The sequence below is a fragment of the Capricornis sumatraensis genome, chromosome 6, assembly GCF_032405125.1.
Source record: "Capricornis sumatraensis isolate serow.1 chromosome 6, serow.2, whole genome shotgun sequence".
NCBI lineage: Eukaryota > Metazoa > Chordata > Mammalia > Artiodactyla > Bovidae > Capricornis > Capricornis sumatraensis.
In genome coordinates this window covers 72,062,858-72,083,935 of record NC_091074.1, presented here as the reverse complement: position 1 = coordinate 72,083,935, position 21,078 = coordinate 72,062,858, and the positions used below count along the sequence as shown (strand labels likewise).

The 21,078-nt window shown below is 38.3% G+C and overlaps 1 protein-coding gene across 8 annotated transcripts in view; it reads right to left on the bottom strand.

Moving 5' to 3' along the window:
• The window catches only part of TGFBR1 (transforming growth factor beta receptor 1), a 33,566-nt gene extending 15,320 nt beyond the window's left edge, over window positions 1–18,246 (bottom strand). The window contains exons 1-6 of one of the 8 annotated variants that reach the window (XM_068974296.1): window positions 18,102–18,246; window positions 16,731–16,742; window positions 14,550–14,792; window positions 9,336–9,566; window positions 4,315–4,482; window positions 1,250–1,406 (exon numbers count right to left, since the gene is read on the bottom strand). In XM_068974296.1, the coding sequence (XP_068830397.1) occupies window positions 1,250–1,406; window positions 4,315–4,482; window positions 9,336–9,566; window positions 14,550–14,792; window positions 16,731–16,742; window positions 18,102–18,231 (941 nt within the window). In that variant the 5' untranslated portion in view covers window positions 18,232–18,246. Of the gene's footprint in view, window positions 1–1,249; window positions 1,407–4,314; window positions 4,483–9,335; window positions 9,567–14,549; window positions 14,793–16,730; window positions 16,743–18,101 lie in introns of those variants that run through there. The other 7 variants (XM_068974289.1, XM_068974290.1, XM_068974291.1 and 4 more) reach the window with 7 other exon arrangements.
• Between the last annotated feature and the right edge of the window lie 2,832 nt (window positions 18,247–21,078).

Below are 21,078 nucleotides of genomic sequence, written 5' to 3'. Positions count from 1 at the left end.
TCCAGGCAAGAATTCTGGAGTGGGTTGCCATTCCCTTCTCCAGAGGATCTTCCTGACCCAAGAACAGAACCTGGGCCTCCTACATAGTAGGCAGATTGTTTACTGACTGAGCTACCAGGGGAGTACTCATAGATTCAACAAATACTTATTGAGGACCTACTATGTTCTAGGCACTGTGATAGATGCTGGGAATACAAGGCTTCTCTCAAGCAGCTTACAATCCAATGGAATATACAGATAAGTGAACAGTTATAATGTGCTAAGTGGTCCAGATTTAGCATGCAATGAGGGTGTGTGATAAGGACACCTAACAGTCCAGAAAAAGACTTCTCTGAGAAAGGAAGACTGAGTAACAAGTTAAGGAAACAGGAGGGGGAATTATGCTCTAGGACAGAGGTCAGGCCCACAAACTGTTGCACCTCCTGTCAGATCAGTGGCAGCGTTAGATTAAAAATAAAGTGCACAGTGAATGTAATGTACTTGAATCACCCTGAAACCATCTTCCCCACCCCTAGTCCTTGGAAAAATTATCTTCAAAACAATGAGTCCCGGGTGCCAAAAAGGGTGGGGACTGCTGCTCTAGGATATAGCACATGTGAAAGTTTGAAGAGAGAAAGCTATGTTTTCAGGAAATAAAAATATAAAAACAGTTGGGCTAACTACAGCACATTTGAAGAGAACATTAAATGATGTAATATACATGAGACACATTAAAATGACTGGTACACAGTAGGTACCCCGTTAATATTAACTACTCTTATGATAACATAACTAATGGTAGTGTTTTCTGGAAAGGCTACCTTTCATCAGCAGTAACCTTTGTAAGTTAGCTAAAACCCACTCCAGTACTCTTGCCTGGAAAATCCCATGGGCAGAGGAGCCTGGTAGGCTGCAGTCCATGGGGTCATGAAGAGTTGGACACGACTGAGCAACTTCACTTTCCCTTTTCACTTTCATGCACTGGAGAAGGAAATGGCAACCCATTCCAGTGTTTTTGCCTGGGGAATCCCAGGGACGGGGGAGCCTCGTGGGCTGCCGTCTATGGGGTCGCACAGAGTCGGACACGACTGAAGCGACTTAGCAGCAACCATGATTTCAGAGCAGGCAAGACCATGAGATCTTCTACCTGTGAGCAATCTAATAAAGAACAAGGTTGAGCTTCATAAAAGTTACGTATCTAGAAATGAGAAGGAAAAGAAGTCAACTTCAGAACATAAAAATAACTGTGTTCACTCTGTGATAAGTATACCTTTTTGTTCCCACTCTGTGGTTTGGAGCAATGTCAATTGTATCTGTGGCCGAATCATGCCTTACTGCCAGTCCTAAGTCTGCAATACAGCAAGTTCCATTCTTCTTTACCAAGATATTCTTTGATTTCAAATCCCTATGAGCTATGGCTGGTTTTCCTAAAGAAAAAGAAAGTTAAACATGGTTGCTTAAAGGGTAATACCAATCACAAATCTCACCTAGGTCCTCCCATCCCAGTGTCAAAAGCATTTTATCCCCATCACTGCAATATCTGGGCCCTTACTAAACCAACTTACATGAATCAGTGCACAAAAAGTTGATGAAATTACATTTCAAAGAAAATAGATGATGTTAAAAAAATATAAGTCTAACACTCAAAAACCAGGAGGTTAAAGATACTAGTTTGTTGATACCCTATGAATCTTTTTTTATAGGACTCCTAGGTACTCATATTCCAATCCAAGAGCCAAAAATCTAGATCACCTCTTTTGCCTATCAACTGGAATATATTCATTAAATGTATAGTACCTTTAATACTCCTGCTGCTGCTAAGTTGCTTCAGTCGTGTCCGACTCTGTGCAACCCGATAAGACGGCAGCCCACCAGGCTCTGCCGTCCCTGGGATTCTCCAGGCAAGAACACTGGAGTGGGTTGCCATTTCGTTCTCCAGTGCATGAAAGTGCAAAGTGAAAGGGAAGACTCTTAGCGACCCTATGGACTGCAGCCTTTAATACTAACTAGTAGAAAAAGTGCTATTATAAAATAATTATAGTGTGTAAAACTTGGAACCCTCAGAGGCTGCTGGTGGGAATGTACAATAAAATAGTACAGGCTCTTAGGAAAAAAAAAAAAGTCTGGCAAGTTTCACAAATCATTAGTTACTGTCTGATCCAGTAACTTCACCTCTAGGCATATACCCAAGATAATGGAAATGTATCCACACTAAAACTTGTACATCAATGTTCATAGCAGCATTATTCATAATAACCCAAAGTGGAAACAAATGTCCATCACTGATGAATGGATACCCAAAATGTGCTAAATCCATATAATGAAATATTGCTTGGACATAAAAGGGAATGAGTTTCTGATAATGCTGCATTATTTAACCTTGAACCTATACTAAGAGAAAGCAGCTAGTCATAAAAGATATATATTGTATGATTCCATATGCTATGTCCAGAATAAGCAAATCTATAGATGGTCATAAAGAGTCAGATACAACTTAGTGACTGAACAATATATGGAAAATAAATCAGAGGTTGCCTAGGGCTAGAGAGTTTAGAGCGAAATGGAAAGTGACTGCTGAGAACTACAGGGTTCTTTTGAGGTGATGAAAATGTTCTTAAATGTTCTTAAAATGTGGTGATAGCTATACAAAACTGATTATACTAAAAACCACTGATTTGTACACCAAATGGGTAAATTATAGTATGTGAATTACAACTCAATTTGTTGTTGTTCAGTCACCAAGTCATATCTGACTCTTTACGACCCTATGGACTGGAGCAGGCCAGGCTCCCCTATCCTTCACTGTCTCCTGGAGTTTGCTCAAACTCATGTCCATTGAGTTGGTGGTGCTGTCTAACCATCTCATCCCCTGCCACCCCCTTTCCCTTTTGCCTTCTATTTTTCCCAGCACCAGGGTCTTTCGCAGTGAGTTGGCTCTTTGTACCAGGTGGCCAAAGTATTGGAGCTTCAGCATCAGTCCTTCCAATGAATATTCTGGGTTTTCTTTTAGGACTGACTGGTTTGATCACCTTGCAGTCCTAGGAATTCTCAAGAATCTTCTCCAGTGCTACATATTGAAACCATCAATTCTTTGGCACTCAGCCTTCTTTATGGTCCAGCTCTCATATTCATACATGACTACTGGAAAACACAGCTTTGACTACACAGACCTCTCTCGGCAGAGTGACGTCTCTGCTTTTTAATACGCTATCTAGGCCTGTCATAGCTTTCCTTCCAAGGAGCAAGTGTCTTAATTTCATGGCTGCAGTCACCGTCCACAGTGATTTTGGAGCCCAAGAAAAGAAAATCTGTCACTGCTTTCACTTTTTCCCTTTCTATTTGTCATAAAGTGATGTAACTGGATGCCACAATCTTCTGTTTTTGAATGTTGACTTTTAAGCCAGCTTTTTCACCCTCGTCTTTCACCTTCATCAAGAGGCTCTTTAGTTACTCTTCACTTTCTGTCATTACCATCATTCTGAGGTTGTTGATATTTCTTCTAGCAGTCTTGATTCCAGCTGTGATTCACCCAGCCTGGTATCTCACATGATGTATTCTGCATATAAATAAGCAGGGTGACAATATACAGCCTTGCTGTACTCCTTTCCCAATTTTGAACCTGTTGTTTTTGAAGTCTATTTTGTTTCATGTCCAGTTCTAACTGTTGCTTCTTGATCTGCATACAGGTTTCTAGGGAGATAGGTAAGGTGGTCTGGTATTCCCATCTTTTTCAGAATTTTCCAGTTTATTGTATGTGACATAGTATGAATTATAACTCAATAAAGCTATTATAATCAACAATTGATTTTGCAAAGATGGGGCTGACTGAACTACTAAAACAGCATGTGTGACGTATATAGTAAAGCTGGTAATGGGGTTAGCAAGTGGATAATCATTAGAGCAGAGACTACACTGGCATCTGATATCTTATATAGCACAATACTAACTCGTGCAATCTCCTTATCCTAGGATCAAACACAATTATCAGATGGTCAGGTAACATTTATGTAGCATGTTGGATGTTTACAGAGCATCTTCACATTTCATTTGGTACTATACATAAATGCCGAAATCAAGATCCTCAAAATCACAAGACTAAACACTACTTTTAAGAACTTACCAAAATATCAGTATTGTTATAACAACTAGAGAATCTCTAATCAAATTCCTAGATTCCTAACTCTATGTTAGATTTTCAACAGAAAGTTAAAATGTTCTCATATAAAAACTCATTTTAAACATTTCCACTTTGGCTGACTTCTTGCAAAAATTTTCTGAATAGACATTAGACCCATAGGAATTTAAAGCTTAAATAACAGGACTGCTTTGAGTTACCTTGGGTACCGACTATCTCCATGTGAAGATGGGCGAGTCCACTTGCTGTGGACAGAGCAAGTTTTATCATTCCTTCCACAGTAACTGTGTATCTGTTCAAATAATCAAAAAGGGATCCGTGCTCATGATAATCTGACACCAACCAGAGCTGAGTCCATGTGCCATTGTCTGCCAAGTAGAAAAACAATATTTCAGATAGGCTATAGAACATTTATGATTTATCTGTTCAAACATTATCACTTTTTACTCAGTCCTGAATCACACAACTGCAACACGTTGGTACCGTACATTTGTACAGATTTCTTTCATATTTTCTTGTTTTTCTTGTTCATATATTTTCAGTTTTCTTATACGTTTATGTTTATATCCTTTAATTAAGTCCCCTATCCTTGAAATTGAGGCAAAGACAACTAGTCCATTCAAGAGACAAAGAATCACAGTGTAAAGACGGTGATCTCGCGTCCACACGAACAGTAGCAGGGATGGGACTGTTTAATACACAGAACAAAGCCTGGTCCAGGTGAGGTGCTCAGTGATTGTTCCTGGAAGCTGGGAGAGAAACAAGGGAGGAGGAAGAAGAGAAATACCTGGAACCTAGCACAGCCACAGTGGGAATGGAATATTATGGGACAAACCAAGCGAGACCTTAAATGAGAAATGCAAGCTTTAATGACAAACTGTGTATATAGTTCAACAGGAAGCCAAGTAAGATTATTACAATTCCAAGGTTTACAGCTTAGAAAAATATATAAACAGTAGTATCACTGACACATGGGGAAGCTGAGATAGGAACTAAAAATGTCAGGAGGGGAAAAGGCTGGGACTGAATTTAATTTGACACAAGGTAGTTTTAAACCTCACTAGCTAAGAATGTGCCTTTTTTCAAAAGTTCTATTAACTGTAAACCAATATGTGAAATGAAAATGTATTTTCCCTCAGGAACCATGGTAAAGGTTCTGGCTGGGCTTCTAGGCTAGGCTGGTCCACAAGAGTCCATTTAACCTAGAAGTAGCTGGAGAACCATATATTTCACAAAATCATGATAGCAAAGCAGTATTACAACAATACTAGGAGGCAGGGCATTTCAGTAAAAGATGCTTTACTTGGAGTCATTCTGACCCAGGTTGGAATCCAGGGCCTGGCTGTTACTAACTACGTGACCTTAGACTAGTTAAGAAACCAGTGAGCCTTTGTTTCCTCTTTTACACTACAAGAATACCTTAACTTTTCAAGACCACAAAGAAGATTTTAAAAATAAGATAACAGGTTTTTAAAAAGGATTTAGCATGGCACACAAGAACTAAAATGTGCTGTTTCCTTCCCTGTTGTAAAATGAAAGAAACTCAAAGTGACAAAACATTTTATTTTGAAAGTTGTTACTTGAAAGAAAGCACCCCTGATTAGAAGAAATTAAAGAATGAAATGTTTTCAGAAGATTCTGGAGGAGGTTGCTGAGTATTTTTGAAAGGATTTAGATATTCACGATACTAGTTCTTTATAAATTCATTCATAAACTTTATAAACTGATTCTGTTCAGACTTGTGCCTTTCCTTTTCCTTGATACAGGTATATCACTAAGTACATCTGCATGATTAACCATAGCTGAATTCTGGAAGGTTCACAATAAGAAATAAATTCGGAACACAGGAAGATGGAAGACTGGGAGATTTTCTAAGGTAATTGACAAGAGAGGTGGAAGGATATACTAGAGGCTATGCCCACATAAAGGGTTGTCTGAGTTGGAATTAACTAAATTAGGAGGAAAACAAAGGAAAAGGGAATAGCGGGCTGGAGGTGAAGGTGGTGGGGGAGGGGCAGATCTAGATTCTAGGCAGAGTCCATTGACCCTGACAGAGAAGAAAGAGTAGGACGAGGCGGCAGGGTCACCAGTTCCCACAGTGACCACTAGGTGACAGCACTAGCTTGGCTGCTGCTTGAGCGAAAGAAGAGCTCAGGGCACAGTAGCAGGAGCGTGTTTTGTCAGTCAGCATGTTAACAACTTAGAACAAGCCTAAAACATGCTGGGCCCGCCAAGAGCCTCAAACTGCAGTTTTCAAAGTCACTGCCACCACTGAATTTGAAACCAAAAATGTGGGTGACTTCTTTGAGGGAGAAATTACTGTTTGTAGAATTAGAGCCTTCATATGAGTTAAGAAGGGTTTCAGAAAACAAAAGCACCTATTAAGAAATAAACTCACCTAATCAATCAGAAAGTGGGAAAAAGACCTAAACAGACATTTCTCCAAAGAAGACATACAGATGGCTAACAAACGTGAAAAGATGCTCAACATCACTCATTATTAGAGAAATGCAAATCAAAACTACAATGAGGTATCACCTCACACCAGTCAGAATGGCCATCATCAAAAAGTCTACAAACAATAAATGCTGGAGAGGGTGTGGAGAAAAGGGAACGCTCTTGCACTGTTGGTGGGAATGTAAATTGATACAGGCACTATGGAAGACGGTATGGGGATTCCTTAAAAAACTAAGAATAAAACCACCATACGACCCAGCAATCCCACTCCTAGGCATATACGCTGAGGAAACCAAAACTGAAAGACACATGAATCCCATTGTTCAGTGCAGCACTATTTACAATAGCTAGAACATGGAAGCAACCTAGACGTCCATCAGCAGATGAATGGATAAAGAAGTTGTGGCACATATACACGATGGAATATTACTCAGCCATAAAAAGGAATGCATTTGAGTCAGTTCTGATGAGGTGGATAAACCTAAAACCTATCATACAGAGTGAAGTAAGTCAGAGAAAAGATCATATTCTAATGCATATATACAGAATCTAGAAAATGGTACTGAAGAATTTATTTATAGGGCAACAGTTGAGAAACAGAATAGACTTATGGACGTGGGGAGAGGGAAGGAGAGGGTGAGATGTATGGAAAGAGTAACATGGAAACTTATATTACCATATGTAAAATAGATAGCCAGTGGAAATTTGCTGTATGGCTCAGGAAACGCAAACGGCTCTGTATCAATCTAGAAGGGTGGGATAAAAGGGAGGGGATATATGTATACCTGTGACTGATTCATCTTGAGGTTTGACAGAAAACAAAATTCTGTAAAGCAATTATCCCTCAATAAAAAAACTTTTTAAAAACCTCCATAGTCACAGAATATATTAATAATAAAGACTGTTTTAAAGCATTGGGGAAGAAGAAAAATGGTGTCTAAGAAAGAAGAAAATGAAAACTAAGGACTTGGTCAGACTATAAGTACTAGTTTTATTTGTTTTATTTTTAAATACTACCAATTTGGTAGTATCTATTGGTAACAGCTGCTTACATCCATCATCACCCCTAGGTCACAAAAAGTAGATAATCACATTATATATGCCCCCTGATGAGGTGCAATAGAAAGAATACAATATGTAGAAAGTATATATTTTCAGTCAGAAAACCAATAAAATAATCAGATTCAGTTTCTAATTGTAACTACCAGTTTTCAGATTATACAAGGAGCAAGTTCAGAGATACTGTACGAATTCAATTAGCAAATCTAGAATATGATAAGCTCTATATGAGAAACAATCCAGTTTCTTTAACAAATAAACTGCAAGAAGGAAAAAAAGGGCAGGGGGGCACCCTACTGTTAGTGTTTTTTAAAACCCTAGTGTTTTTAAAGGATTTAAGATAAATATCAACCGAATGCAGTGGATCCTAAAGTGAATAACCAATAAGTAGACAATTGCAGAAATATGAAATGGACTAGATATTTGATGGCATCCTTTAAATTGATAATGGTAGTATGGTTATGTTTCATAAAAAAGATTCCCTATAATCTAAAGATGCAAACTGAAATATTAATAGTGAAAAGGTGTATTGCTGGGATTAGCTTCAAATAATTCAAAGGAGCAGAGTAGATGGAATCAGAACTCAAGTATGATTTGCAATGAGCTGATAATTTTTGAAGCTGGGTAATGGGAATCCACTATCCTATTCTCGACTTCTGTGTATACTGGAAATTTTCTATAAATAAAAGTTTAAAAAAACAAGTAATGTTCATTGTAAATAAATTTGAAAATACAGAGAAACCACAAGAAAAATCAAAATCACCCATGAATATCAACTAAGGTTAAACACTATTAACATTCTGAAGAAATAAATATTGTTGAAGAAAATGGGAAGGGACAAGAGTAAAAATATGACTGTGGTTATGGCCTTTAAAAAAGAATGAAAGCATTTTTCCAAAAAAACAAATAGCAATGCTGGGGAATAAATCTGATTCAAAGCAAGTATGATGAGAGTTGAGTTTAATATAAGTCTCTGACAAAAGCTATAAAGGTGGGATTGTGGGCACTGCTATAACAACTGAAGCGAAAAAAGTAAGTACAGTCTGAAGTGACTTTTCAGTCACCGCTCATCCTGACTGTCTATGCACATGGCTTCCTCACTTGCTTCTGACCCCTGGCCTCAATCACCTGTGTACCACAGGCAAGAAAGGGTTCATCCACATGGTTACCAAGATCTAGGTGGTTTTAGAGAAACCATTTCTCTAAGTGAGTTTATTTAAAAGACTAATCTATTTAGCCCTAGAAATTTAAACACAGAATACACTTGAGAAGTTATTTTTATTCTCCCTATAAATAAGCTCATTAGGAAATACTAGAATGCCCTAATGGTCAGGAGGAGATTAAAAGGAAACATATCTGAGCTCTAGTCTATCTCAGAACTCTGGGCAACTAGAGCTTATGACTATATTCGATATCTAACTTCCCAGAACCAAATTAACAAAAGTATATAGTTTCATTTTTTGTTTTTTTAAATAGCTCTTTATACTTTATGAAGTAATTAGAGGTATAGGAACATGTCAAGAATCAAAAAAATCTTTTAGAAGTTCCTGTTTCTAAAGGCTTCTAATGTATTGTTTTACTTAATAGGTCTAATCAATATGACAAATATCCATTTCTCATCAAATATGACAGTGTTTAATAGTCTTATTTGTTGAAGGAATTAAAATATATTTTGTTACACTCAGGAGAAGCAAATGTCACTGACCTTTATTGTCCGCTGCTATAAATCCCAAGATGTTTTCGTGACGTAACATGACAGTCTGATAAATCTCTGCTTCACGGAACCATGAACGTTCTTCTCTAGAGGAGAATATTTTAACAGCAACTTCTTCTCCTCTCCATTTTCCTCGCCAAACTTCTCCAAAACGACCTTTGCCAATACTTTCTTGTAACACAATAGTTCTCGCAATTGTTCTCTGAACAAGCAATGGTAAACCTAAGGATAAAAATAAACAGTATTCAATACAAAATATTAGTCTGTTTCTAAACCAGGATAGGTGTTAAAGAATGACCCAGAAACTTAAAATCTCACTGAGGAAATACAGAGTAAATTTGCGAAATCAGTAATTCATGATAAAAAGGAAACTAATAAAAGGATCCAGAAACTCCTGCCTAAGAGTCAAGGTAGGCTTTAAAAGATAAGCTGAATTTAGACTGGGTTTACAGAAGGGATAGGACTAAAGAAGAAGAGAAGGTAAGGTGTTTAGGTCGGAGGAATATACAAGCAAAAGTAGAAGGAAGGAAATGGATGATACATGTTTAGGGAGCCAGCTTAGATAAGCAGAACGGGGACGTGTGTAGTAAAACAGTAGAACAGGAGGGAAGCTGCGTCCGAATGTGAGGCGTACTGAGTGCCAAGCTCAAGGTGACCAGTGAAGAGCTGTAGGGGAAAGAGGAACCGGTAAACATTGCAGAAAAGGGGCCATGAATGGGAAGAAATGATTTAAAAATCTTATTTCAGAAAGATGAGTCTGGTAAGTTTTAAGAATGGGAGGGAAAAAATATGTAAACACCAGAAACAAGAGAAGTGACTTCTGGTCTAACTTTAAAAATGACCACAAAAACCATCTCAGACAAGCAATTTACTAATTTATGTGCTAGGAACTGGCTTCCATTACACTAATATCTTAAAGAATGATGCCAAGTAACTTACCCTGGTGATGAGATCTTGGCAGTTTTCTCACCAAATGAACTTGCTTGATTATAACATACAGAGTTTTCAATATTTTACCACACTTCATTTATATAAAAGTATTTAACTACCTATAAAATTTAAGTAACACTGTATTTTTTACTATTCTAATTCACTTAATATTTCATGGACTAAGAACTGTCACCTTAAATTATACTGGCACTGACAATTAAAATATCAGTGTACACCATGTTCTACACTGTTTATATAGTCTAATATGCATAAATCCGTGTCACATGTAATCTATATTGAGTTGCCTACTACAGATCAAATTAACCCAACAGGGTAAATAAAATTATCTGCTCTCTTTGGTTTCTAGTGTGAAATGCTTATAAATACAAACATTAAATCTTTGTCTCTTTTCATCTTTAAGCTTCTCAAATAGGTCTTTCCTTTCCCTTGCTCTAGCCATCCACGGCCCCCCCGCCACTTCCTGCAAAGTAGCAGTCTAACTGTAAACAGTTGTTTTTACAAGGAGACTGCTAGTTAAAAATAAACCTGTAGAAATTAAATGAAGGAGCTCATTTGTATTATGACTAACCAATTCCTAATTATGTTGTTTACAGCAGACACTTAACATATCGACAGTACATACAGTAGACACTAAAGCCTCTGAACAGGGCCACACCACATACTTAAAAAGGTGTAAAGTATACCTAAGAGTTCATTTCAGGGACTTGACTGGTGGTCCAGCAGTTAAGAATCCGCCTGCCAATGCAGGAGACACAAGCTTGATCCGCTGGTCCAGGAAGATTCCAGATGCTGCTAGGCAGCTAGGCCCATGCGCCACAACAACTGAAGCCCGTGCACCTAGAGCCTGTGCTTGCAATAAGAGATGCCACTGCAATGAAGAGGAGCCCCACTAGCTGCAACTAGAGAAAACCAGCTTGCAGCAGTGAAGACCCAGTGCAGCCATAACTAAATGAGCTGTGCTTAGTCGCTCAGTCGTGTCTGACTCTTTGCGACTACATGGACTGTAGCCCGCATGGAATGTAGCTCCTCTGTCCATGGAGACTATCTAGGCAAGAATACTGGAGTGGGTTGCCATGCCCTCCTCCAGGATCTAGGGATCAAACCCAGGTTTCCCGCATTGCAGGCAGATTCTTTACCGTCTGAGCCACCAGGGTTATATTTATTTATGTATTAATAAATAAATATTAAAAACACAGGAAAAAAAGGTTCCTTTCAGGAGGCTGATCTTGAAGTTAGAACGACAAGAAATAAAAAAGAAAGGGAATAGCAAATGAAAAGTCTGGAAACACCCGACACGTTCAAGACTCTTGTAAATGGTACAGTCAAGAAAGGCTAAGAGGACAAGGAAAAGTCTGTCTTCCCCTTCACCACTGATAGATGGAGAACTAGAATTCAAAGTCAAGTGTGAAAGTCCCTGGGTCGTATCCAACTCTGCAAATTCTCTAGGCCAGAATACTGGAGTGAGTAGCCTTTTCCTTCTCCAGGGGATCTTTTCCAACCCATGGATTGAACCAGGGTCTCCTGCATTGCAGGCAGATTCTTTACCAACTGGGCTATCAGGGAAAGTCAAGATTTATCATATTTTCTGTATTTGGTTACCACAACCCACATGAGTATCTGAGCATTTAAAAAAAAAAAAAAGTTTTCTTGTAAAGACAAAAATTAGCAGGCCTAAGTTAGATCTCAATGTTTTCTGCTTCTGTACCTTTTAGAACTGCTTGAGAGGAAGCTACAATAGGGAAAAATGCGTGGTCCAAGCACCTTCACATGCAGTGAACAATGGAAATAAGACCAGAACAATATGCATACATTAAAGAGATCATAAGCATGAACAAGACACAATAAACACTGGGCTAAGAGATTCACATTCTCAAAAACTGAGACACCCATGTGCATGTCCACACACACTTTTCAATCTGATGGCTGCTTAGAGGCATACGCTTAAAAATAGGCACATACGCAACCTGCCGTTCAGATTCATGCAACAGGGAAAAGGTTAGCTTTAAGTTTAGAGGCGGGTACCAGAACCCAGCTCTCTGCTGGCTCCCACAATTCCTAAGTTAAAAAGTACAGTCTTTGAAAGAGAGAGATAGGGCCCTTCCTCATATATGGTACTGAGTAATAAACATTTGAATTCATAACAAAATGTTGTTTTACCTCTTCCTCAATGACTGAAAGAACTAAAAAGGTATTATTCATAGACATCTGACTTACTCAGAGGCATGAGTTCCATTCATGAAGTGGCATTCAGGCTTTATAATAAATAGGAGGAAAAGCACTTTTCTGCTATCATTCAACAGAAGATAGCTTCTGTCTGGAAAAATCTGGAAGTCATTCAGCACAGAATAAACTATGACAGGGAAAGAGGCCTTAAACTAAGCTTTTTTGTAAAAATGCAGCAAATTCATAACTGTATGTCAGATTTTTTCCCCAAATACCTTTTCAATAAGAGTAATAACACTTGTCATTTGGATATAACTTTACAATCTACCAAGTGCTTAAAATGATTTCACATAAACGTATCATTTCATTTGAATCTCACAACAAATTCAATGATGTACACAAGGCAGGGTTCATGATTTTCATTTTAAAGATGAAATAACTCCAGCATGAGACATCAGCTAACTGCCCAAAGCCACAGAGCTGAGAAACAATGCAGACAAGTTTTTACATGGTAAAAGGAGGCATAAAAAGGAGAGAAGCTTTCAGACAATGGAGCTGGGTCCCTGACAGATCTAGAAATGTAGAATTCTTTACTTCATATTTGTATCTTAAAAGGTAAATATATTCTTATTTAGAAATCAACTGCCATCCAGACAGCAATTTCTTTTAATCCTTTAGGAAGCCAGATACATAACACTGTGCCAGGTGGCATGAGCTGCTTTGATTTCCTTGGGTTTAAGTTTGGCCACAAGAGAGCAGGTCCAAGGGAATAATTCCAAATGATTTAAAACCACTCTAATTTTCCGTGACTTTGGTCCTTGCTTAAGATATTTTTTTGTTCCAGGATAACTCCTGGAATGAGCCAGATATTCTTTGAGAACCCTTTAACTCAGAATCAAAGGGGAACCCCAGGGAAGCGTAAAATAATCTCTCGCCACTCCTCCACCATTTCTGCCCAGAGTGCCACATCTTCAGAACTAAGCCCGCTCCTTCTAATCCAACTTCTAATTGCCTCCCTCCTCATGGGAGTCTCAGGCATCCCTACAAGGCTGCCTTAAGAGACGTGGGCTCCTTCGTAAGCCTGTATGCATCCTAGTAGTCATGGACAGAACTCATGGAATATCTACGGTCAAACTCTATAGAAGAAAACTTCAGGTCATGAAATCAGTTTGCTCATACTTAAATGAATGAACATATATACATATACATCCCATAAAATATACCTTCATTCTCTTAAAATAAAGCATTTTTCATTATGTGAACTTTGTGTATGTGTGATTTTATGCTTCAGAACCATATGCTTCCCCTAGTCATAATTTCTGTTTTAAAGTTCCTTTAATCACTTGATATATAATTTGTGAAATTTTCATTACATATATATATTTAAATCTTTGTATCCATGAATCTAGCCCTTATTTGAAGTTAATTTGCTTCAGGCAATTTGGTAATCTATTTCTGATCCCACATAAATCAACAAACTGAGGAAAGCAAATATCAGAAGGGCCATGGATCCGTAAAGCTGTATTAAATAAAAAGGTGGTCAGGTATTTTCTTAAGGGAGAAAATGACAAAAAATTCATTACTTTAATAAAAACAACAAGAACTAGGCCTGAGCCAAAGAGCAATTTCATGTTAAAAAAGCAAATAGCTTTTTTAACTATGTCTGTCATAACACTCTCTGTCATACCTGCTTTCAAATATAAAAATAAAGCTGCTAAACAGTCCTGAAGAGAATGGGTAACTGCAGATTATTTGAACATCTCTGAACTTCAGCCTCAGCTACAGAAGAATAACTGTCCTTATCCTTTTTATCTTACACAGTCATGAGAAGGTGAGAATGCTTTGAAATTTCCGCAAATGTGAAAGTGACTTACTGATGAAATGTTGACAAGTCAGTCACTTCTAATTTGTCCTTCCTAAACTAGCCACAGTCATATATAAACCTAGCTTAAAAACCTATATTAAGGTTCAAACCTGGGGTAGTATTGATGCTAGCCCAAATTTTTACAAACTTAGCCAACTGGCTTAGCCAACTAATAAATACAGTTAAGTTTAAAAAGACATTTTAGGAAAAAGAAAGAAATACATTACCTGATCCAGAACCTGATGTTGTCATGTCGTAAATCAAATCTTTTAACGTTGTACCCTCTGAAATAAAAGGGCGATCTAACGAGGGATCCTCTTCATTTGGCACTCGATGGTGAATGACAGTGCGGTTATGGCAGATATAGACCATCAACATGAGTGAGATACAGACAAAGCAGACTGGTCCAGCAATGACAGCTGCCAGTTCAACAGGACCGAGGCCAGATGACGGCTTTCCTGTAAAAGGGCCTCAAATGGAATAAACAACACAATAACACTATAGGCGGCATCCACAGTTTCCTCATCCTCCACACTTCCTGCAGTTGGTCACTACCATTAGTCCCAGCCTCATTACAGCAGCTCCTGGGGCTCAAGCCCATAACCAGTGAAGCACTTCATCCTCTCCCACTGGCTCTCCTTTTATGATCACTAGCTCTGTCAACATCCACTTAGTCTTCCTGTAGTCTTGAGCCTAAATAACAAGGCCAGGTACTGCAAACATTGTACACCCACTCCCCGCCTTCCATCACTCTCAGATTACTAAAAAAAGAACCAATAATCTGGAACAACTCTCATTAAATATTTCTTGAGTCACTGTCTTTTCTTAAAAAAGCAGTTTGGCTTATCTTATTCCAAGGCCAGTATATACTCATAGCAAGAAAAAAATTAAGAAGTATATATACAGATAAGCAAAAGTTAAATTTATCTACAGCCTCACAATCCCGCTAAAATTCATTTGCATGTTCTGTGTATCTATATACCTCCATCAATTTTTTTTCCATGCAAAAATATACCCTGTTTTTTTAATAGAGTTTGCACGTGTATACTTTCCAGTTTATTTTAATCACTGAGCCTTTTAATTCAAGATCATTTTTTTATAATTTAACAACAATTTGCATTGCTTCAGAAACACATTAATTATGACTATTTAGGCATTCATTCTGACACTTGCTGGTTCATAGCCCACCACCATTTCCTTCACATCACATCTTTATCATATTGAGATCTTTATTGGACTGATTTCTTAGAACGAATCCTATCTTTCAGGAGTACATGAGTGCGTACACACTGAATACTTGATTATCTAAAGTTAGCTGTTGCCTTTACATATGAAAAATCTTGGCTCATCTAAAGAATTTTGGGTAACAAGCAATATATGATATTTCATTGCCTTCTGGTATTTTTTTTTGTTTTTTTTTTTTAAAGCAAAATAATTTGAACTTTTTCCTTTCCTATAAAAGGAACCAGTGTTCACTTGTGCTGAATGTGTACACAGTTTTCCTTTATTCTTGAAAATTGATGGATTTTTCATTATATATATTTGGTTAAGTAAGTCTTCATTAATTTTACATAGTATTCTCTTTTCTGTCCATCCTTTTGCCTTTTTCTGGTTTTACAGTAAGCACACTGGATCACCTAGATCTGTCCTCTATCTCTTAATTTGCTCACCAACTGTCTTTTTTCTGAATTGTAACAGTTTCTCAAGCTTGTCTTGCCTTAAGCTTGTCTCACACTTGATTATAAAATTACAGTATCCAGTCTGCTGTTCACTTTCAATACTGCATTTTTTAAAATAATTTATCAATTGAGCTTTTCATCTGAAAGCAATCTTTAACAACTGTGAAATGTTCTCATTTCACTGTGAACAACTGACAACAGACCTTGGACTCTCTGAAAGTTCTTCCCTATCATATGGTAAGTCTGTTTCATAGGATGACATCTACTCTCATTTATCCAGTTCAGTTCACTTCTTTTAAACCATGGAATCTTTCCATTTGATAAAATCATTTGCTGTCTGATTATCAGGGACCTGGGAATAAGGGATCTGTGTATTTTAGCATTAGAAATAAACTGAGTTCTTCATAAGATTTTGTGAGTCTCCATTCTGATATTTCAAACCATTTCAAACAACAAAAATGGGAAATTCCGAAATTATTATTCTCTTCGTCATATTAGAATTGCAAGTAACTATATAAAAGTCAGAAAAATTACAGTCTGACAGAGCTTTGCCACAAGGACCTTCTTTATGTTGAAGATCTGGTTTTACTTTGCTGTCATCAGGTGAACTAGGTGGAAGATTGCCTGCCTTCTGTAACTGGCAGGACTGGCCCTTTTATTCTGAGCTCCAGCAGTTTTCTACTTTAACTATTATGATGCCTAGACCAACTCTGAGTGGAAACTGAGCACTGGGGTCTGTCCCTCTGAGCAATGAAAGCTGTGCTTCCTAAAGGAGAATTGAGAGTCTGCCCCTGGGAGAATGGCATTGAAACGTATATCATCATATGTGAAACGAATCGCCAGTCCAGGTGCGATGCATGATACAGGGTGCTCGGGGCGGGTGCACTGGGATGATTCAGAAGGATGGGATAGGGAGGGAAGGGGGGTTCAGGATGGGGAACACATGTACACCCGTGGCAGATTCATGTCAATGTATGGCAAAACCAATACAATATTGTAAAGTAACTAGCCTCCAATTAAAATAAATAAATTTATATTAAAAAAGAGAGAGAGAGAGTCTGCCCCTGTAGCCCAGTCTCACGCCCAGCCTCTCAGCTTAAAGTATTGATGGGATTCTGCAAGAAGCTCTTTCACCTACTTCTTTTCCTACAGTTAGTCAATTCTTCACTAGACAATTATCATCTGCACTATAAACTGCAGGGTACATGCATGTATGACAACTCTGCATGCATGTAGATGGCACTTCTTCCATTAATTCTCCTAGCATTAATATAGCTTTTCCTCATTTTTGTATTCCTTTATTATAGTAGGTATTTGGGGAAAGTGACAGATCATCACATCACATCATGCAGTCGCTCAGTCATGTCTGATTCCTTGTGACCTCATGGTCTGCCAGGCTCCTCTGTCCATGGGATTCTCCAGGCCAGAGGACTGGAGTGGGTTGCCAGTTCCTTCACCAGGGGATCTTCTCAACCCAGGGATCAAACCTGGGAATCCCACACTGCAGGCAGATTCTTTACCATCTGAGCCACCGGGGAGCCCACCAGGGAAAAGTGACAGCAGAGTTAAATACATGAGCTCAGACCAACATCTTTAACCAGAATCTTTAATCTAATCCTAACTGTTTATGAAGTTTTCAAATTTCTGTCTCTCCTAGGACATTTTAAAATGTAAACTATGGTGAAGGACCAAAAACCTAGAATCATATGTAACAATTTATACATGAAGATTATAAAGCAAGGTGAAATTACAAAGTGAAGGCGTCTGGATTGTTAAGTGTTGCTCTCCATTCCCCATCCATTACTGACTGCTTTCAAAGGCTGGAGCATTATACAAGCAGGGACACTCTCAGGATATACTGCTGTGGTGGCCTGTATCAGGATTCTCTACATGTGCCTACCCTTTTAGGCACAACAGACCTCAGAGAAAGTCTGTCTTGGTACCACCTTCTCAAGCAACACACACCCAGGAGTAAGAATTTTGGCTACTCTTATGACTCTACTAGTATGGACTAGTTACTTTTTGCCTCTAAACTGAATAAACTGGGATAGTCTAAGAGCTTTTCTTATAGTATCAAGAAAAAAATCTTATACAACTTACCAACAGTTGGAAGTTCTATTTTATTGCAGTGGTCCTGGTTGCAGCAATATGTTGTAGACCCAGTTTTTGAAGATGGTGCACATACGAATGGCCTGTCTCGTGGAATTAGGTCAATTTCAGCTATACACATGCTGTTATGTATAACTTTGTCTGTGGTCTCTGTGACAGAGACAAAGCAAAGCCCATCTGTGACACAAGTAAAATTGTCTTTTGTACAAAGTTGGCAGAAACACTGTAATGCTGGAAAAAAAAGAAAAAAAGATCCTATCAGAGAAAATTATCAAGGTTAACAATTTTAAATTATCCCATAGTGTCTGTACTAATATTGACACATTCCTGATTATATTATAATTATACAGTTTTTTTTACACTGTTCAAAAAACAAAACTCTTGTTATTCTGAGAAGTTCCAAATTCTATTAAGAAGCACATATATGTAGGAGTCAAACATGTTGAAATTTGGACCCAGATTTTTTTCCTAAACCTTTCTGGCTTCCAAGTAGAGAAAAACTGTTACATGCAATTTTATCTGTGCAAGGCAAGCATTTGTCCTCCCATTTAAAATGCAGTACACTGAAATTTACAAAGGTTATACTTATTCTTATCAGTCCAAAATTAGGGACTCATATACTCCCTCCACTGGGGAATGCAGTGTGAAAATCCTACCTCCTCCTCACTATAGGTTGGAAATCTCAGGGTAAGCTTATGGTAATAGAGTAATGGGAATAGACTTGTATTGAGCCAGACATTCCCTTCTCCTGTGCAAACTCCAAAAAAGACATGTATCTTCTAATCAGGATTAGAGTACTTTCTCATAAGCAAGGTAACAAGACATATGTACTCCAACCACAAAGGCAACTGGCTATAGAAATAACTGGAGAAACACTTGCTCCATGCCCACTTTTATCTATTTGATTTTTATGGCTCAACTTGAAGAGTAATTCCGTAAGGGAAGTCTTCTAATTATAATCAACACCTTCCCATACACACAGAACTTCACTAAGCTCGCCAACAAGGGTTAAGTGTTCCCCAAAGCAAACAAACACTGCTTACCGGAATTATCTCCTTTCCCTCATGAAACTCTAAGGTTCTTGAGGGCAGATTCTGTAAATCCACATCTAGAACTAAGCTTGGTACATAACATTAAAAAAACTGTGAAATGAATGGGAGATCACTGTGATTGCATGAAAAGCACAGATATATCCTTGAGTCCAACTGCACATCAGTAAAGGAAAAGGGAAGTGTCCAGGTTTGCAGAATGGCCATTTGCAATGAGACCAGGGAGGTCTACTGTAACTAGAAACAGTGGCTAGGCAGACAGGCAGGCCAGGAGAAAACTAGCTACTCTGAACAGCTAATTTGGTGTGCAGGAAAGGGTTCACTCAGCAAGTCCAAGCTGCTCAAACCTTGCACATCCTCAAGAAACGCTTGTCTTCAGGACTGGTCCTTGGCCAGTTCCTGCGAGATGAGCTCTGACACCCTGAAAAGAGTGCTGTGTGACTGAGCCCCTGGACACCAAGGCTCCAGTGAACTCCGCTGGCAACACTTCCCACGTGCTGTCATCCCTGACTGCTAAGTTACGCGGACACCTATGATGCTGCACTGGGATAGGACGTCTGGAAGCTGGCACTGGGTTTCTCCTGGACTTTGCCCCGTGTGCCTTCCCTTTTCCTTTTGATGATTTTAATACATGTCTTTCTATTGTAATAAATGAAAACCATGAGTATTAACAGCTTTTCTGGGTCCTATGAGTCCTCCTAGTAAATCATCAAGCCTGAGGAAGGTCATGTGGACCTCCAACTCACTTGTTAAATCCAAACTTAGGGACCATCAGCATCACCTCTAGCAGCTGCTTCTTGGTTGCTGGCTTAATTAAGCACGCTTTATTATCTTTAAAGACCAGCAAAGTTTTAACTTAATCATTATAAAAATTCTTTTCTTTCTCCATAGATAGTTCAGCTCTTTGAATTAAATCCTCCCAAGCATGAAGATAATTCAAGAAAAGTATAAGAAAGTTCTAACATTTAAAGACTGTTGAAAGAGTCGTTTGGTGGCGATTGTAGGTTCCCTGGGTATAATTTCCTAAGGAAGGATTCTGAACCAGGAATCCACGGACTGGCTTCAGGGATACACGAATCCTATGAAACTGTAGGCCAAATGTTGTATGTATTTACATTTTCAAAGAGAAGGTTTATAGCTTTCAACAGAACTACAAAGTGGTCCATCACCCACAAAAATTTAAAACCACCACCACAGAAGACTGTCATTATTCTTCTGAATCGTGTTTACTCATGATTAGCCATTCAACCAATGTTTTCTAAGCATAGCTTTATCAGTTACTCCACCAGAAGTTTAGTATTCAAAGATTAATAATTCATGGTCATAGCCCTTGAAGAGCTCCAATCATCAGTGAGGGAAAACATTACAATACAGTGTGGTAATTGCTGTATAAAAATACTGCCATGAAGAATCGCCCTGTTCTAGTAGCTTCATGGCTCCCTTAGCGTGTATGAAATAAGAGCGAAACAGTAGGTCTAACTTCTACTGTGGGGTTCCAACTTATTGTTCACATTACAAATGCTATCCAGAGTCACACACTTCTCATCATTATGATGTTCATATTTCATGAACATGAAACATGAGTCAATGAAATATGAACTTCACTGAAGGTCATACTTCATGACCTTGATCTTTACAGATCCTATCTCTCTGCCTAGTTTAAACCCCCTCTCATATTTTACGACCCTATTCAAACAAGATCTTTTCCATGATGTGCTTGCTCTAAATCTCTCCTCTACCCATAAAACAACTGGGTGACTCCTTTCAATTTTTTTTCATAGCTCTCTTTACATACGTTTAGGTTAGCACAAATCAGTCTATTTACAGTTTGCTGTTAAAGTGTCTCTCGTTAAATTAGGAATGGCCAGGTTTTTAAATTTTTCCCATCTTTGAATTCTGAACTCATGACAGCAATCAGA